The sequence below is a fragment of the Ahaetulla prasina genome, chromosome 1 (assembly GCF_028640845.1).
Source record: "Ahaetulla prasina isolate Xishuangbanna chromosome 1, ASM2864084v1, whole genome shotgun sequence".
NCBI lineage: Eukaryota > Metazoa > Chordata > Lepidosauria > Squamata > Colubridae > Ahaetulla > Ahaetulla prasina.
This window is the reverse complement of record NC_080539.1, coordinates 10806307-10826569: the sequence shown is the minus strand read 5'-3', so window position 1 is coordinate 10826569 and position 20263 is coordinate 10806307. Positions and strand designations below refer to the sequence as shown.

General features: G+C 46.1%; 1 protein-coding gene across 7 annotated transcripts in view; it reads left to right on the top strand.

Annotated features, from left to right (window-relative positions):
• ACACA (acetyl-CoA carboxylase alpha) overlaps positions 1–20263 on the top strand; it is a 334336-nt gene that overhangs the window by 302345 nt on the left and 11728 nt on the right. For all 7 annotated transcript variants that reach the window (XM_058164168.1, XM_058164167.1, XM_058164172.1 and 4 more), the window contains 3 exons: positions 2152–2264; positions 15959–16113; positions 19724–19894. In XM_058164168.1, the coding sequence (XP_058020151.1) occupies positions 2152–2264; positions 15959–16113; positions 19724–19894 (439 nt within the window). The remainder of the gene's footprint in view (positions 1–2151; positions 2265–15958; positions 16114–19723; positions 19895–20263) is intronic.

Genomic DNA, 20263 nt, shown 5'->3' with positions numbered 1-20263 from the left:
ATTGCTCTTCTTTGCACTCTTTCCAGAGTCTCAGCATCTTTTTTACATTGTGGCGACCAAAACTGGATGCAGTATTCCAAGTGTGGCCTTACCAAGGCATTATAAAGTGGTATTAACACTTCACGTGACCTTGATTCTATCCCTCTGTTTAAGCAGCCTAGAACTGTGTTGGCTTTTTTGGCAGCTGTGCACACTGCTGGCTCATATCCCACCTATATTTTTCCAGTTTCTTCCTCCACACCAATTTTAGATGCATTCCCTTCAGTTTTCAGAGAGAATTCTAGCTAACGAACAGACAGACAGACAGAAAGAGGGACAGACAGTCCTACATCCCTTGATGTAATTTCTTTCCAATACTTTCTTGTTGCAAAAAAATGAAAAAGAAAATTAGAACTAATCTTATCATATTTAAAATGCTTAAGTTTCGGTACGAATCATAAAACAACATTTAAGATCTAAATTATAACTAACTACTCATAACATTATGCTCCATAACCATTAATACATCTCATAAAACTAACCCAAAACAACATAATCATTATCAATATAACGCACATATGGGGACAGTCAAGCAACTTGCCTAATGTACTATAAAAAAGCAACAATATCGTCTTTATTATCTCCAAAAGAAACCGAAATCTGCTAGTTATTTTTTCAAGGGTATAGAAAGAGGGGGGGGAAATGTACATAATCCCCCAGCTGTTCTCAAATTTCAGCCAATTGCTTGCAGTTTCTAGGAACAACAGAGATAGGAGTGTTACTAACTTAACTGCATTGATTCACTTAACAACTGTGGCAAGAAAGGTTGCAAAATGGGACAAAACTCACTTGATAACTGTCTTGCTCAGTAACAGAAATTTTGGGCTCAACTGTGGTCATAAATCAAGGATTACCTGTATGTAGTACAGGGGTGGGTTTCAGTTACCTTTGCTATTGGTTTGCTCGTGCGCGCACCACTTCTGCGCATGTACAGATCGTATTTGATGACGTCGGGCAGGTGGGTGGAGCGTCCCGTTGCCACTGCTACCAATTCGCCCGAACTGGTGCGAACCGGTAGCAACCCACCACTGATGTAGTATATGTGTATAATGAATCTCCTATCTGTTCCCTTGTTCAATGTAAGGCTAGTTTACTAGAAGGACATAGCATTTATATCTGTACTTTGATTATTAAAATACGCTTTTATCTCACTTTAGGTTCTTACCATGCTTCATTTTGTGAAGTTCCCAGCAGCTTAAAAACATTCCTTCGGTTTATTAGGGTTTTTCCCCCCTAATTTTCTTCAATTTTGCAGTGAAAGTTGTCTGGCTAATTCAAATAAATATAAAGTATACATTTCAACTTAGTTCCCTACTTTACCTGGTTTCCTTCAAGGTTTTAGCAATAGCAATAGCACTTAGACTTATATAGCACTTTACAGTGCTTTACAGCCCTCTCTAAGCAGTTTACAGAGTCAGCACATTGCCCCCAACAATTTGGGTCCTTATTTTACTCGCCTCGGAAGGACGGAAGGTTGAGTCAACCTTGAACCTGGTGAGATTTAAACTGCCAAATTGCAGGCAGCCGGCAGTCAGCAAAAGTAGCCTGCAGTACTGCACTCTAACCACTGCGCCACTGTTTTTTTTAGCTTTGTTTTCTCTTTTTTCAGCCTTCTTTCTAACTGGCTCAGCTTGTTCTGTGCTGACATGTTTTTAACCTATTCTTTCAGACTTTGTTTCTTCCATTAACAGCTAGGAGATACCTATGGAGATTCTCAGTCATCCAGGTCATGGTTGCCCCAAAGGTGCTTTTTCAGGAGGCAACTGGACTTTCTGGTTTTTCTTTGAAGACGTTTTACTTCTCATCTAAAAAGCTTCTTCAGCTCTGACTGGACGGTGGGGAATGGAATAGAAATAGAAATGGAATATAAATCCTTCCATTCCCCACCATCCAGGCAGAGCTGAAGAAGCATCTTGGGTGAGAAGTGAAACGCCTTCAAAGAAAAACCAGAAAGTCCAGTGGCCTCTTGAAAAAAAGCACCTTTGGGGCAACAGCTAGGAGAGTTTTTAAAGAGGTTTAGAATTTCTAAAAGGCTACTTAGGGGTCTTTATGTTCTGCTGACCCCCCATCAATCTTTTGTATGCTAATTTCTGTTAAAACATCTTTTTTCAGAGGTGGCGTTTTGGAACCTGAAGGGACAGTGGAAATCAAATTCCGAAAGAAAGACTTAGTAAAAACCATGAGGCGTGTGGATCCCATCTATATGGGGCTGGCAGAGCGACTTGGTAAGTCTTGGTGGGTTGCTTATGTCAGGTAGTCCTCGGTTTACAACGGGTCGTTTAGTAACCATTCAGTGGCACTGAAAAAAAAAAATTCCCAAAGTTGCTTTTTCAAGAGGCAACTGGACTTCCTCGTTTTTCTTTGAAGACCTTTGGCTTCTCATCCAAGAACCTTCTTCAGCTCTGGCTGGATGGTGGGGGAATGGAAGGATTTATACTCCATGCAGACAGTTGGTCATTTGCATCCTTCTAGAATAGGGCTGGGCAACTATGGCCCCTTTATGACCTATGGACTTCAACTCCCAGAATTCCTGAGCCAGCATGCTGGCTCAGGAATTCTGGGAGTTGAAGTCCATAGGTCATAAAGGAGCCATAGTTGCCCAGCCCTGTTCTAGAAGGTCCTTGAAGCACTTGGACATTTGTCTGTATCTCAGAGTCAACCTGAGTAGTGCAAATGGCTGTGGAGCCCCCTTGGAACTGCTGAAAGGACTGCGTTGTGGAGCTGTGCTTTCTGCAGGATGTTTTCTGCCCTGTGTCCCTTCACTGTTGCTTCACAGGGCAGAGAAAAACATCCTGCAGAAAGCACAGCTCCGCAGCAAAAGTCCTTTCAGAAGCTCCAAGAGGGCTCCACACCCATTTGCACCACTCAGGTGAGCCTGAGGACAGTGGTGGGTTTCAAATTTTTTTACTACCGGTTCTGTAGGTGGGGCTTGGTGGACGTGGCATGGCTTGGTGGGTATTGCAATGGAGAAAATCTCCGTTTCCACCCCACTCCAGGGAAAGGTTACTGCAAAATCCCCATTTCTTCCCGATCAGATAGGACTCGGGAGGCAGAGAATAGATGGGGGTCGGGCCAGTCAGAATTTTTACTACCGGTTCTCCGAACTACTCAAAATTTCCTCTACCGGTTCTCCAGAACTGGTCAGAACCTGCTGAAACCCACCTCTACTGAAAACAGAGAAACCTCCAAGCGGCCTCAACAACTCTCTAAAAAGATACAAATGACCAGCTGCCTGCAAGGCATATAAATCCTTCCATTCCTTACCATCCGGCCAGAGCCAAAGAAGCTTCTTGGATGAGAAGCGAAACGTCTTCAAGGAAAAACAAAGAAAGTCCAGTTGCCTCTTGAAAAAAGCACCTTTGGGACAACCATGACCTGGATGACTTAAGAATCTCCACAGACACTGAAAAAAGTAACTTACAACCATTTTTTTAGACTTCTGACCATCTGTCATGTCCCACTCCTCCTCTGACGGCTGGGTCGGGGAAGTCCGTATCAAGCGTGGCCACAAAGCCTCTGCAGCTTTGCCAAAGTTCTGTCAGAGTTCTCAGGGCAGGCAGGAGACCAGGATGTGACTTCAGCAATCCAATTTAGACTTGCCTGACTCAAAGAATGCCAGAAAGCAGATCCTTTATATAGGCCATGGGGTGTGGCTCTATGACTCAGCACTTATCCGGGCCTGCCCCTCCCTTCCTTTTGCTGACGTCGCCTTTCCATTCTTGAGAAGCGTGGATTTATCCACTGCATCGTTTCGTCCCTAGCTGCCGGCAATTCCAGCTCGTGGCTGGCTTCAGGCGCACATGCTATCGGGGGGAAGTTTGTTTGCTCGGTTTGTCCGGGCATGGTGCCAGGGCTGGGGGCTGGAGGCATGCCAGGACATTCTTCTGCACTATCAGTCTCTGGCTGAGATAGCAGGAGATGAGAGGGGCCCGGCTGCGGAGAGGGGGGCGAGTGAGGCATAACACCATCGTAGCATCCCCCTGGTCACATGATCAGAATTCATGCAGCTTAGCACCTGGTTCATAAAATAATTTTGACGTTGAAGAGGAAAATGTGATGTAAATTCACAGATTTTTATTAAATGCTAAGGAACAGGGATATGCAACATATGCAACTGTATATGTGCATTTGCATTTAACGTATATACTGGTTTTTTTTCTGCTCATAAATCAAACTTATGCTGCCTAAGAAATAAAACCATGTTTTGCCACTATGTTTGAATGGGTAAACAGCCACCCAAAAAAAAGACCACCGCAACAATGAGTGGGCTTGAGAAGGGAGGGGGTGAAATGGAAATAGCACATAGAATCACTGGATGTATTCATTGATTTTAAAGGATGTCACTGATCAGTCAGGCAGAAGATTGTTAACACAGTGAAATTATTTTTAATGAAAGGACATAAAAAATTGCAGATGATAAATGACGGTCTTTGAAGGGTCACTCCCCTGTGTACGAAAGAGAAGGGGTAACCCTTGGATTTCTAACATCTGTCACGTATAAAAATATACGACTCAGAGATATTTCCTATGATGAAATTGGTCCTGTTCTCCTAACAGAACCTCCGAGGTGAATTCTTGGAAGACGCCCATGGTTGTAACCAGTGGTTACAATTTAACAACCAGTTCGCCCCAGGGTCAGGTTGGCTGATGTGGGAGGCGTGGCCCATCCCTGTCCTCCAGCTCCGCCGCACATGTGAGACGAGCCTCCTTCAACGGCCAACCTGACCCTGCGTGAACCGGTTGTTAAATTAGCCCCCGCCTCCGCTATCAAAGTGGATCCTGGCTGCTGCGCTGCAATGGAGAAACGGGCAATGGAGTGGCCAGCACAAGGGAAAGAGAAGGAGCAGGGAGAATATAGAGGGAATGTTCTGTCTCCTTCCCCACTTCGGATCAACGAGCTGGCTTTCAGCCAGTGGATTCACGGCTCTTATCAGTCCTGGCAGAGAAATCACAGCTGCCTGCCAAAGTTCAAACAAATGACTCACGGAGCAAGACTTTCAGCTCTCTTTGAAACGGATCAGCTAATTTTTGCTTCCCGTGGAATGAGAGCAGTCCCAAACCTCCTTATATATCCTGTGGGGTGGGGCTCCTGCCCCACCCTTCCCTTTAATGACGCTGCCTCTCTAATCTTCTGAAACACGGGTCAATCCAAGCTTGATTATTATTATTATCAGCTGGGTCTGAAGGCGTAGCCTGGGGAAAGGAGGAATCAGGGGATGACGGCCTCATTATGTCCTCCAACTGGTCTGGTTCTGGCTCCTGGAGCCGAGCCAAAGAAATTGGTGCTCCCGAGGTAAGCCTTACCAGCCCTTCCCCCTCTCAGAGTCACTTTCGGGCAGGGGGCCAGGTTCGGGGGCTGGAGTCACAACAGGGATACTGCTTCCTCCTTCCCTCACTCTGGCCGCTCCATTGCCCGTCTCTCCATTGCAGCGCAGAGCCAACGATCTGCTAGCTGAGGAATTCTGGGAGTTGAAGTCCACAAGTCTTAAAGCTGCCAAGGTTGGAGGACCCCTGTGCTAGGAGACCCATAGCATTCCCTGCCTTTCTGCTCTGGTGGGTTGGGTTGATGTGACTGGGAAAAGATGGTCCTTCAAATAAGCTGGTCCCAAACCATGTAGGGCTTTGAAGGTAGCAACCAGCACCTTGAATTGGACCCGGATGCAAATTTTCAGCCCATGCAGCCCCATGTAGAGTGGTGACCTGCTGTGTAAAGACAAGAGAAAGCTTTCTCTTCCGCCGGCTGAGTTGTATAGAAACCTCAAAGATTAGCAAGTGGCCTCTCTCCTCTTTGCCCTCCACCATATTTATATTGGAATTTGTAAGATTAATTAACCAGAATTTTAAAAGGCACAGTTCTTTAAGCTGCGAGGAACAGTCTCAAGTGCTATTATTATAATATATTCAACAATATGAAGTCCCAGCTGCCAGTTCTTTAGCTGCTGTTGCCTTTCATGCGGATTAAATTCTTCCCAATAACTTAGGATGCTGTATAGGTAGTCATCGACTTACAACCATTCGTTTAGTGCAGTGGTTCTCAACCTTTATAGTGCTGCGACCCCTTTAATACAATTCCCCACGATGTGGCGACCCCAACCATAAAATTATTTTCGTTTTGAATTTATCGCGCCTGAGGCCGTATTGGCTAGCGATCTGAACTGCTTGCGATTGCCTTGAGGACGGAGGCATTAAAGCGGAGACTCCTCCCCTATTAAGTTTATCGCGCCTGAAGCCAGATTAGGCTAGCGATTGGGAGTGATTGCAGCTGGTTTGAGAGGGAGACATCAGAGCAAAGATTTCTCTCTTTTTTAATTCATCGCGCCCGAAGCCGAATTTGGCTAGCGATTTGAAGAGCCTGCAGCTGGTTTGTGGAGTCAACCATTGGAGCACGATTCTTCGACTCGCAAGTATATGTCCCATATTTCCAATGGTCTTAGGCGACCCCTGGCAAATCGTCATTCGACCCCCAACAGGGTCGCGACCCACAGGTTGAGAACCGCTGGTTTATTGGCCGTTCGAAGTTACAGGGCCACTGAACAAAGTGACTTATGAGCATTGTTCACCCTTACAACTGTTGCAGCATCCCTTGCTACAGTCGTAAGTGGTTGCAGTGGTTGCAGGATCAAAATTTTGGGGTTTGGCAACTGGCAAGTAACTGTGTTACTAACTTAACAACTGCAGTGATTCACTTAACAACAGTGGCAGGGAAGGTCATAAAATGGGGCAATAGGCACTTAACAACTGTCTTAGCAATGGAAAGTTTGGGAATCGACTGCGGTCGTAATTTGAGGACTACCTGTAAGGTGTGGTCTTTGGCAATTGGCAGATGGAGATTTTGTGAATGTGCAGATTTTTCTAAGTGCTGGCCAGGATTTTTCAGTATGGTACCCAATATGCTGATCACCTCTGGGACCATCAAAGCTGATTTATGCCATAATCTAGTCTAGTGAAGAGAAGGACCAGAGGAAACAGGATAGCAGTCTTCCAATATTTGAGGGGCTTCCACAGAGAGGAGGAGGTCAACCTATTTTCCAAAGCACCTGAAGGCCAGACAAGGAATAATGGATGGAAACTGACCAAAGAGAGATTCAACCTAGAAATAAGGAGAAATTTTCTGACAGTGAGAACAATCAACCCATGGAACAGAAGTTGCCTTCAGAAGTTGTGGGAGCTTCATCACTTGAAACTTTCAAGAAAAGATTGGACTGCCATTTGTCAAAAATGGTTTAGGGTCTCCTGCTTGAGTGGTGAGTTGGACTAGATGACCTAAAAGGTCCCTTCCAATTCTGTTAATCTATAATCAGCTTGGATTTTCAGATCTTGATACTTTGTGATCTTCTCCAATTCTATTCTACGATCTCCTGGTACTTCCACATCAGTTATCCACATTTTCTTCTTTTCAACCACAGTGAAATCTGGTGTGTTACACGGCAAGACTTTATCAGCGTGAAGGGACTTAGTTCGTTTGTGACTATGTAATAATTCTAGGCTGATCCCTCTTTTAACTCCCCCCCCTGACTTTGCCAATCCTTTTTCTACAATCACTTTGTATTCAAAAAAAATCCCACAATATTTTAACTTGCTCATTGTCTGCTACTTTTTCAAGATGTTGCATCACCATTCAGGAAAAAAAAGGATCCCATTTGTTTTTCTATCCTGCAGCTAAAGTGAGCGAGACCCTCCTGTCTTATCTATAACTCAGTATTTCTCAATATCGGCGACATTAAAATGCCTGGACTTCAACTCCCAGATTTCCCCAGCCAGCAAGCAAACTGGGAATTGAAGTCCAGACTTCATAACAACAGTGATGATATTCAACTGATTCACACCACTTTAGCCGAACCGGTTATTAAAGTGCTGGCTGGCCTTACCCTTCCCCATCCCACCCATTTCAGAAGTCCACACACACACCATTTTTGCTCCCAGGAGGCTGCAGGGAAGCCTACTAGACCCAAAATGGGATGCGGGGAGGCAATGCCCCCCCCATGGCCCGCTCCCAGGGGGGTACAGGAGGCCAAGTGCTTCCTGTCACACACACTTGGCCACGCCTACCATGGCCACGCCTACCCAGCCAGAGAACCAGTTGTTAAATTATTTGAATCCCACCACTGCCTAACTATGCAAGGTTGTGCAACCTTTCAACCTTAGAGAGAGAACATAATTTCCAGGGGTAAAATGTAAAATTTGTTACTACCGGTTCTGGTGGGCATGGCTCGGTGGTGGTGGGGTAATGTGACTGGGTGAGTGTGGCCAACTTTTTTTTTTTTTTTACTTTTAAAAGCATTTTTTCTACAACCTCTTTGGCCGAAGAAGTTGTAGAAAAAATGCTTTTAAAAGGCTCCTCTGACGATCCCAGCTGAGTTGCCTGATCGTCAGAGGCTTTTCTTTTCTTTTAAAAGCATTTTTTTTTCTTTAAAAGAAAAACCATTGTAAAAAAAATGCTTTTAAAAGCCTCTGATGATCCCAGCTGAGCCGCACCATATCAGAGGCTTTTTTTTTTTACTTTTAAAAGCATTTTTTCGGCCGAAGAAAAAATGCTTTTAAAAGTAAAGAAAGAAAAAAAAACCTCTGATGATCGCGTGGCTCAGCTGGGCATGGGCAGGGGGGGGCAGGGATTTTTGCTACCGGTTCTCCAAACCACCCAACCGCTACCGGATCAGGCGATCCGGTCCAAACCGGGACCATTTCACCCCTGATAATTTCTCCAAAACAAGAGAGGCTTTTTTCAAAAAAAGAATATTCCCTGTCCCTTTCTGATCCAGCTGCTGTTGCAGGACCATCCTTAAACCCCTCCGTTCTTCATTCCTTTCTACAAATGGCACAACTCCGGGCTCCCAGCACAACGACAAAAAATGGTTTAGGTTTCAGATCATTTCTACGATCATCGTGGGATGAGGGTGTATTTTAATTTCTACAAACACCAGCTTTTCCAACCGAAGCAGGCCATGAATCCTAGGCCAACCCTGATTAAAACGGGCCGTGTCACCAGAAGCCTGACCCTTTCACTCCCTCAACAGAGACCGAGTGCTTTAAAAGCTTCCGAGCCTGAGAAGTATCTTTGCCGAGATGGATCATAATTGCGCCCCTCTGTTGGGCAATCATTGGCATCGGCTTCCCACCACAACCCATACCCACCCAACCCTCGGGAAGACTCCGGTTCAGAGGACGTTGCGGATTGCATAATTTCTCCTCTCTCTGCTTTTGTTGTGTGTGTGTGTGTGTGTGTGTTTTCCCCCTTTCTGGCCAATTTAAAATTTGTCAAAGCCGGTCGTCTTCTGGATCACTGCCCTTTGATATTTTGTGCACTCCATTTGGCACAAACAAGCCGCAGGGCTGCGGTTCATGCTGACTCCAGCAGAAGTGAAGAGCTGTTCCATTTATCTCGGCTTGCCTGCTGCATAACTTGTTCATTAGCCGGGGGTTCACTGCCTCTGTTAACCCCTGGATGGCTGCTATCATTCCCACCAAATGGCAGTTTTCGTGGTGAGAGAGAGAGCGCGGGTCCCCCCCCCCAGCTGCTGGTAGAAGGTGGAAGGTTAGGGGTGTGTGTAGGGAGTGTGCGGGAAGGGGGGGCACTATCTCAGAAAAGGGTTGTGTTTTCATTCAAAACTCCGTTCTTCGGTTGGCCCCGGTGCAGGCAGGTTGGGGAAATATTGAATAATGTGACACTGAGCTGCTAATTATCAATTTTCACGTGCCCTAACTGAAATCTTCATTGGTTTTGTGTTTATTACAATGTCACTCAGCCTTGCCATGTGTGGCGCCTCAGCATAAGCGGGAACGGGGCAACGGTAGGGTGGGGGGGAGGAGAGTGCCTTGGCTATAGGCAGGGTAAACCTTGCAAAAGCGGTAAGGAACCGGTGGGATATTTGCTATGCTCAGTTCGTTGGGAGAAGTGAGTTAACTAGAAGCACGTAGGGAAGGGATCAAAAATGGAGCTAACCTTGAAAAGCACACTTGCAAATGTGGTTTTGATTTAGTACAAACCAGTGGAACTGTTTGCTATTGGGTACCGTATTATCCGCCGTATAGGGATTAAAGGGCTGAACTGAACTGTTTCCAAACAGTATTATTGTATTATTACCCAAAATGACAAACCGTTAGTTGTTATCAAGTCTAATGTCAGGCGCAAGGAATCTGGAACCAGGTTTTTTTTCAAATGAGTAGAAGTTGGTGTCAAAGAATCTTAACTGCGATTACCTTCAACAAGCCAGCTTTAGAAAATAAGTCACAACTTGTATATTCTTTCTCCTAAGCCTTGTGAGTAGCATCCCAGCCTATGCATGCTGTCTTCGCCAAGGACAGTTGCCATTAAAATGTATGAAATGGGCCTGCATAACAAGCCATGATGATGACCAAGCCATGATGATTCATGGCTTGCAATGTCGTCCCATAAATGGTGAAATAGATGTATTTAGGTTAGTGGTATCCTTTTTTTTTGTGATGTGCATGTCATTTGCTCTGCAGAGACAAGTAGTCCTCGACTTACGACAACAATTGAGCCCAAACTGTCTGTTGTTAAGTGAGTTTTACGACCGCCTTTTACGACCTTCCTTGCCACAGTTCTTAAGTGAATCACTGCGGTTGATAAATTAGTAACACGGTTGTTAAGTGAATCTGGCTTCCCCATTGAGTTTGCTCGTCCAAAGGTCGCAAAAGGGAATCACATGATCCTGGGACACTGCGACCATCATAACTACGAACTGGTTGCCAAAGCATCTGAATTTTGATCCCATGATCATGGGGCTGCTGCAAAGGTTTGGAAGTGTGAAACGTGGTCATAAGTCACGTTTTTCAGTGCCATTGTAACCTTGAACGGTCACTAAATGAACCGTCGTAAGTCGAGGACTACCTGTACCATTGACTGGATAGCAAGAAAGAACACGTGTTTTTGCACGACTCGTAGTGTAATGATATTTTAGTGTCTTAGATTTCTTCCCATAGAAAAAAAGGTCAAAGTAACCTTCAGTTCATACTACATTGGTTCCTGTGTCTTCATTAGCGGCCAAGCAAAGAGGAACAGTTGGCAGAGAGGTCAAAAGGAAGGCATCTGTTTTCTTGGCTTCTTCATTTCTTCATTAGAAGAGATGACGGAGAAGGCATTGTTCTTCTGACCTTCTGAAGATGCTTCTAGGACAGAGGGGGTCAAACTTGATGTCACTGAGTTCATCAAGGTTGTCTCTGACCTCGGGAGGGCCAGGGTGGGCATAGCCAGGGGGCATGACCAGCATGACATCACTCGTGTCAGGGATGCCTGTGGTGGCCCGACATTTCGGCTAGCGAAAATGGGCTCCTGGGCCCCGTTTTCGGCCGTGATGGCCTCCTGCAGCCCTCTGCCAGTGAAAACAGCTGTTTTCGCTGGCAGAGGGCTGCAGGAGGCTGTCGAGGCCAAAAACGAAGCCTGAAATGGCTGCGCATGGCCCTCCCAAGCTTTGTTTTCGCTGGCAGAGGACTGCAGGAAGCCGTCGCGTCCGAAAACGAAGCCTGGAATAGCTACACATGGCCCTCCCAAGCTCTGTTTTTGCTGGCAGAGGGCTGCAGGAGGCTGTTGCAGCCGAAAATGAAGTCTGGAATGGCTGCGCGTGGCCCTCCCAAGCTCTTTTTGCTGGCAGAGGGCTGCAGGAGGCCGTCCCGTCCGAAAACGAAGCCTGGAATAGCTACACATGGCCCTCCCAAACTCTGTTTTTGCTGGCAGAGACCCTTTTGCGGGCCAATCCTTTGCTGTTTCCAGGGCAGCCCTCCGGGCCAGATGTATGCACCGCACAGGCTGGATTTGGCCCGCGGGCCTTGAGTTTGACACCCCTGTTCTAGAAGATCTGAATCACCTGTCCTGCGAGGAGAATCTAAATTACCTCCCTGGAGGCAAAAATTGGAGTGGCTAGATTCCAAATACCTTGATTTACAGCCACAACTGAGCCCAAAAGTTTTATTGAGACAACTGAAATTTTGTCCCATTTTACAACTTTTCTTTTCAAAGCTGTTAAGTGAATCACTGCAGTTATTAAGGCAGGAATATGATGATTAAGCGAATCTAGCCTTCCCGTTGACTTTGCTTGTCAGAAGGTTGCAAAAGGAGATCACATGAGTGCAACCGTCCTAAATACAAGCCAGTTGCCAAGCGTCCAAATTTTGATCACCTGACCATGGGGATGCCGCAATGGTCGTAAGTGTGAAAAAAGGGTCAGGTCACTTTTTTCAGTGCCGCTGGTCACTTTGAACGGTCACTAAACAAAATCAGGTGCAGTCCCAGGATGCCTCATTTCATAACTTAATGACCATATCGCTTAATGAATTAACTGGTCCTTTTCATAGTCGGAAGTAGAGGACACACTTGTATCTTTAAGGGTTAAGAGATTCGTGGGGAGTGGAGAAGGAATCTCTTAATAGGGATTTTGAAGGAGATATGGCTTTTTTTGGGGTGGGGTGGGGGAGAGATCTACAGAGGGATTAAATGGGTAGGTCCTCCCGATTATTCCATTTGTAGATGAAGGACGACTTCCTGGTGAGGTTGACCCAAGGAAAGTCAGGAAGAACCCTAACCCGTGCCAGTTTCTTTTTTAGGGAAAATAGGAAATGTTGTTTAAAAGACATACCAAAGACCAACAGACACATACACATACACACTCCAATGCAACTTGTACCCTAGGCCAATGGCCTCCAACCTTTTGGGCACCAGGGACCAGTTCCTTGGAGAGAGCTTTTTATAGTGGACCGGAGGGGGCGTGGTTTCACATGCTGCTTGCATCCCGCGTATGGGGCTTTGCTTGTTTGCATGAACCGGTTGCTGGGATGCTGCTGATCGGTGCCAGGCCGTGGGCCAGAGGTTGGGGACCCCTGCCCTGGGCCAGCTCTGTTGTGCTTACATCCTGCAGATATAAGACAGATCTGTATAAATGTACTTCTGCTAACCAAAGGAATAGGAAGGATCCTTGCAAGGGCTTTGAAACATTTTTATTTCTTCGGCTTTTGGAGAGGTCACCAACCCTTGCTCAAAAACCTTTCGTGAAACAAAGGCTAAAAAATTCTCTAAAAGATAGAGAGAGGCAGAGGCAGAGAAAGAGACAGAGAGAGAGAGAGAGAGACATACACAGAGACAGAGAGTTAGAGAGAGTCAGGGAGAGAGAGACAGTGAGACATACAGAGAGAAAGAGAGAGAGACATACAGAGAGACACAGAGACAGAGGGAGGCAAATTCAGTCACATAGAGAGAGACATTGAGACACACAGAAAGAGACAGAGAGAGAGAGAACACGGCAGAGAAACACAGAGACAGAGAGAGAGGCAGAGACAGAGAGAGAGAGAGAGACCTACAGAGAGACACAGAGGCAGAGAGAGCCACACAGAGAGAGAGAGAGATACAGACAGAGGCAGAGAGATACACACACAGAGAGACAGTGAGACATACAGAGAGAGACAGAGAGAGAGAGAGGCAGAGAAACACAGAGACAGAGAGAGAGGCAGAGACACACACAGAGAGAGCAACAGTGTGAGAGGGAGAGAGAGAGACAGACACAGAGGCAGAGAGAGTCACACAGAGAGAGAGAGATACAGACAGAGGCAGAGAGATACACAGAGAGAGACTGAGACATACGCAGAGAGAGAGAGGGAGAGGGAGAGAGAGACACACAGAGAAAAGAAGAACTTTTCCCAACAGCTTTTCTTTTCCTTGGCCTAAACCTGCCAACCTTACAACCTAATTTTGCTAAACAACGACACGCACACCGCTGACCCCCAGACAGAAACAGGCAACGTGCATTTTCCTATAATCTACAGAAGCTGCAAATATTTATCTGTGCTTTCATATTTCAGGAAATTGAATTTCTGTGCAATATTTAAGGGGTTTCCCCCCCCCTCCCCCGGTCTCTGCCCCCTGGCAAATACAGGCCTTCCCCATTCGGGCTATTCTAAAGCGCTTGGCTGAACATCAGGCTCCGAAAGAAAAACCCGGCTTTCCCCGGTCTTTTAATTGTACGCGGGGCTTATGAAATTGATTTGAGAGCTTAGCTTTTTACAATGCCCAGTGAATACAAAACATTTCTGACAATCAATCAATGAAGGAATAATCACTCCTTATTCCTCTCTCTCTTCCTCCTCCCTTCCCTATTGTTGCTTCCCCCCCCCCCCATTTCTCGGGGAGGATAAGTTCAAACGCCAGAAAATCTTTGTGAGACAACCACTTTTAAATTAAGCAGAAAATGGACATTGACACACTTGTTAATCTCACCTGGATCATTATTGGGGGGAGGGGGGGGGTAACAGGCAGCCTTCGATACAGGAATACTCGTTTGCTGGAAAAAAAAGAAAGAGAGAGAATTTTCTCTTTCATTTCTTGTTTCTAAACAGCACCACAACAAGTGTTAGAAATAGGTTAGTCCTTGACTTACGACATATTGACTCTGGCAATCATGGTCGTAAGTCATGTGGTGGCAACTCACGCGGTGACTCACTTTACAGACCTAAAGTGGATTACCACACGACTGGATCCGGTTTTACAACCTTTTTTTTTTGTGTGGTGTAAACCCGGTCCGGTTGGATGGATGGATGGATGGATGGATGGATGGTTGGATGGTTGGATGGTGGGACGGACAGGACAGGACAGAAAGACAGACAGACAAATAAAATAATGAAAACAAATACGTGTCCCAGGATAACGCTGCAGGATCTGATCTGGGTCGCTCACTGGGACCAGAGGTTTTGTCTTCCAAGCTTTCGGACTCGTGCTGGCGTCTATTCTGCTGGAGAGAACTTCCCTGAAGATGGGCTTCAGCACGAGGCCGAAAGCTCAGAAGACTAAACCTCCGGTCCCTGTAATGGACCTAGATTGGATTCTGCAAGATAGAGAATAAAGCCAGAAAAAACAAAAAAAAAAGCCCAAAACCGAACTCTTCAGAAGGCAGAACTGGGATGGGCAAAGAGATCCATGGATTGACAGGGAGGGTACAACGGTTTCCCTATTTGTTAGAAATCTTGTTTTTCCACCCCTCTACCATTCATTTTTTTTTCATCCTCTGCTCTTCCACTGTCTTTCCTGTCTACCCTTGGAGATTCAGACTTGTTTTAAAAACCCGGAAACCCTCCTTGGGCAGCAGAAGCTTCTTAGAAGGGCACAAATGCAGTCTGGTGATTTTCATTCTCCCCTCACGCTCCCCCTTAAGCATCTGTGTCGGGAAACAGAGTGGTACATCTATAGCCGGGATGGCGAACCTATGGCACGCATGCCACAGGTGGCACGCAGAGCCATATCTGTTGGCACGTGAGCATTGCCCTAGCTCAGCTCCAGCATGCACGCGTGTGCCGGACATCTGATTTGGGGGCCTTCCCCACTTCCGCAGAGGCCCTCCGGAGGTTGGAAACGGCCCATTTCCCAACTTCCGGTGGGACCGGAAAGCCCGTTTTCACCCTCCCCAGGCTCCTAGAAAGCCTTTGGAGCCTGAGGAGAGTGAAAAATGGGCCTTCCAGTCCCACCGGAAGTTGGGAAATGGGCCGTTTCTGGCCTCCAGAGGGTGTCCGGGTGGGGGAGGCCGTTTTTGCCCTCCCCAAGCTCCAAGAAAGCCTTTGGAGCCTGGGGAGGGCGAAAAATGGGCCTACCGGGCCATTGTGTGCCAAAAGCAGGGGGAGCACAGGGGGATTGCACGCACATGCACAGGGGGTGGGGTGGTGGGGTGACCCCCCCCCTGCACTCCCCCCACTTTTGGCACACAGCGGCAAAAAGGTTAGCCATCACTGGGTGGGATGGCTTTTGAACAGGGGGTGGGGGTGGGTTGGAATTGTTCATACATTACATACAATGTCCCAAATAAATAATGTATGTCTGAACCGTAGATAAGCTGCTGAGCCGGGGGTCTTCCCCTCCTGTCTCCCTGGCTCTTCCCTCTTCCCTCTCTCCAAGCCCCTGACAAGCATCTTTACTTTTTGATTTCAGGCACCCCGGAGTTAAACCCAGCTGAGCGGAAGGATCTGGAGGCCAAGCTGAAGGAGCGAGAAGAATTCCTAATTCCCATTTACCATCAGGTAGCGGTGCAGTTTGCTGACTTGCACGACACGCCCGGCCGGATGCAGGAGAAGGGTGTCATTACCGTAAGTGTCGGGAATCTTCTCCTTACCAATGGCTGTCAAAAAGAGCTTTTGCAGGCAGGGCTGGTAGAGCAGCTGCTGAGAAGGTCTTCCCAACCCAGCGTTTTGAAGGGGAGGGGATGATGATGCCGACAGCGTGGGGTGAATATTAAAAGTTTGCAAAGGCTTAAGGGAGGGCCCTAATAGCTCTGAGGGTATCCCCCGCTGCTTTGGGGGTGAAGGCAGAGCGGGGCAGCACCAAAAGGTGGAATCCAGTGAAGTCCTTGAGTCCTCAGCGGTCCATGTTGATTAAACAATTGTCCCATTCTGCTTGTTGGTAGGAAGGAGAGGGAGGGAGGGAGGGAGGAAAAGGAGAGGGGAGGGGAGAGGAGGAGAGGAGATGATGGGAGGAAGGAATGAACAAATGAAGGGAGGAGTGGGAGAAAGAAGGAAGGAAGGAAAGAGAGAGAGAGAGAAGGAAGGAAGGAAGGAAGGAAAGAGGGGAGGAAAGGAAGGAGAAATGAAGGGAGGGAGGGAGGAAGGGAGAAGAAGGGAGGAAAGAGAAAGAAAAAAGGAAGGAAGGAAGGAAGAGAAAGAAAGAAAAGGAGGGGAGGAAAGGAAAAAAGAATGAACTAATGAAGGGAGGGAGAGATAGGGAAGGATGGATGGATGGAAAGGAGAAATGAAGGGAGAGAGGAAGAGAGAAGGAAGGGAGGAAAGAGAAAGAAAAAAGAAGGAAGAAAGGAAGAAAAAGAAAGGAGGGGAGGAAAGAAAAAAAGAATGAACTGATGAAGGGAGGGAGGGATAGGGAAGGAAGGATGGATGGATTCTGGGGCCTTAGAAGTTTCCAGGTTTTGTTACACTATATGTAAGGTGAGCCTTGCAATGAACTGTGACTGCTAAGTTTTATGCAAATCATGTTTTTCCCCTCTCGGTGTAATAAAATCTTTGTTCTTATTTCTTAAATATTTTTTTCAATCGTTTGACAAATCAGCTTGTAAGCCAGCATTTTGGCCTACACGGTCTATGGCCTGTGTAGCCACAGCTTTTCCTGACTGGTTCTTTTGCAACAAGCCAGCATGGGTGTGCTCACCTTGAACAGTTGGACTCTCAAGCCACCATCTGTGCAACAGCAGCCTCATTCTGACACATCTAATTGAACGGGGAATCGTGCGTTGCTTGTGGCTGCGTACAGGGATGCAAATGCTGCTGAACAAAATGGTTTTACTTGCAAGAAAATGTCGCTCTGAACCCTCAAAATCAGGGTCTGATTTTGGCTTAAAAACAACCTCTCTGCTCCATTTTTTTCCCATCCTGTGTGGGAAAATGGGGTGGGGTGTGTGTGGGGGACTGTGACTTTTGTTGGATTCAGGTTGGGCCTCTTCAACAAAGGAAGAAAGGTGACTTCTCAGGGTTTGTTTGTTTTTTGGTTCGGTATAATTTAACTAGAGATCTTTTAAAAAAAGAAAACTCAAACTAATACAAAATGAGAAAAAAGAAAAGAAGGAGGAAGTTGCAAGAAAGTAAAAAAGAGAGAAAAATACAGAGAAGTAATTTTAGAAAAGTTACAATTATAATTATAAATTTACCTCTTACTCTGTGGTTGCAACATAGCTCTCTTCTATTACCTATTCTGTCGAATCGTTAAAATCATACGCTCATTTTTTTTCTGTTTCACTCTCAAAAAGTCCATAAGGACTTTCCCGTCAGCAATAAAAACATCTACAAATAGTTCTCAGCTTGAGGGGTCCTTGGTGCTCTCTGAACTTGCTTGTTTTCTTGCAAACATTTCATTCATTCATTCATTCATTCATTCATTCATTCATTCATTGCATTTGTTTGCCACCCATCTCGCTTCAGTGCTACTCTGGGCGGCTTACAACATTAAAAAGCAATAAAACCGTAAAAATAAATATTTCTAAAAACACTAAAACTATCCCGCCTTTATTTTTAATAAACAGTTCAAGGCGGCAAACGCATCTTATGCTCCTTCTTCAACCACAACAACAACCCTGTGAGGCGAGCTGGGCTTTGAGAGAGTGATTGGCCCAAAGTCACCCAGTCGGCTTTCAAGATTAAGGCAGGACTAGAACTCACAGTCTCCTGCTTTCTAGCCTGGTGCCTTCACCACTAGGCCAAACAGGCTCTCTATATAAAACTGGATTTATTCAAGAGAACTCCCAAAGGCTCCAGTCAAGGTTTCCATGAGAAAATTGGACATCCACTTGTCTGGAATGGTCTGAGGACTCCTGTGTCGAATTGGGGATAAACTAGAGGACCTCAAAGGCCCCTTCCAATCAGGGGTGGGCTTCAAAAATTTTAGCAAGGGGTTCTCTGCCCGGTTGCTCGGTGGGCATGGCCATGGTGGGTGTGGCCTAGTCGGCCTCCTGCCCCACAGCAGGGAGGGGGGTGTTTTTTGCCAGAGGCTTTCTCTAGCCTCTGAGAGGGCGAAAACAGCCTCCCCAGGGTCCGGTAGGCCCTTTTTTCGCCTTCCCCGAGCCTCCATGTGGACTCTGAACTTAACCTGCATCCAAAATGGGCCACGTGGGGACTCCTGGAACGGGAGGAGCGGGAGGGGAGGGGATGGGAGGGGCCAGCCAGGAGTGGGATTTGGGGGTTCTCTGAACTGCACAGAATCCTAGCTAGAGGTTCTTGCGAACCCCCAGCAGCCCAGCCCTTCTTCCAATCCCGTGATTCTATTCCACTTCTAGAGCAGGCATGGGCAGCTTTATGACCTGTGGACTTCAGCTCCCAGAATTCCTGAGCCAATATGGCTGACTTAGGAATTCTGGGAATTGAAGTCCACAAGTGGTAAAGTTGCCATAGTTACTCATCCCTGTCCTAGAATGTGTGTTAAGAAGCCAAAAAAATTTTTTTTTAAAAAGAGTCCACGCAAGGCACTGTCACATTGCATTTCCATATCAACTTGAGATAAAATTGCTCATAGCCCAAACAGGGCTCCCTAACGTGGTTACAAGCGAGTTAATTGCTCTCCTTCCAGCTCTCTTTCCTCATCAAACCATTTTGTGTAAGGAGGTGGCCCCCCCTCATTGTACATACGTGATTGCCTGAGGAACTCAAGAACTCTTGTTTGACAAGAAAAGCGCACCAAGTAGTAATTTTCGCTCAGAGGAAAGGGAAAAAAAAACATTGGCTTGTGTGTACCCAGATTTATTTATCGATCCCAAATATTTACATTCGGCCTCTCGAGCCTCCAAGGTGGCCAGCGATAAGTGAAAACGAATGCATGATAAACATCCCATTGTTTTGACGGGAGATTAGCTCTGTCTTGGAAAAGGACTGAGCATCCATAATGTAGATTAGAGCAAATCTAGTCATATTGGGGAGATAACAGTGGAATGAGTGGGGGCTTCATACACACACACACACACACACACACACACACACACACACACACACACAAGCTCTTTATGCTATAAAACATCCTCTGATCTTGGTTCCTTTGTTTTGGTTACAGAGGTGCCACCTCTATTTTTCACCTGCAAAATATTTTTTTCCGGCTCTCTTGTGGGTCGGGTGGGACCTGTGGCCTTGGTTCTCCACCATCATTGTGAACTTCTCTCTCTCCCTCTCTCTCTCCCTCCTCTTCTTCCCATTCCTGCTTGCACCCCAGGATGTGCTAGAATGGAGAACCTCCCGTTCGTTCTTCTACTGGAGAATACGGCGTCTTCTTCTGGAGGACTTGGTCAAGAAAAAGATCCACGCAGCAAATCCTGAACTCACTGATGGCCAGATTCAGGCAATGCTGAGACGCTGGTTTGTGGAAGTCGAAGGAACGGTTAAGGTACAGCCTAATATTATTCATTTATTTGTTTGTTTGTCTATCTATTTATCTATCATCTCTGTGAATCTATCATCTATCTATTTATATCTATTTATTTATCTATTCATATCTGTCAGTCAGTCAGTCTGTCTGTCTGTCATCTATTTATTTAAATCTATCCATCCATCCATATTTGTCTGTCTATCATATCTATTATCTATCTATCTATCTATCTATCTATCTATCTATCTATCTATCTATCTATTTAAATCCATCCATCCATCCATCCATATTTGTCTTTCTGTCTGTCTATCATATCTATCATCTATCTATCTATCATCTATCTATTTATCTATTTAAATCCATCCATCCATCCATATTTATCTGTCT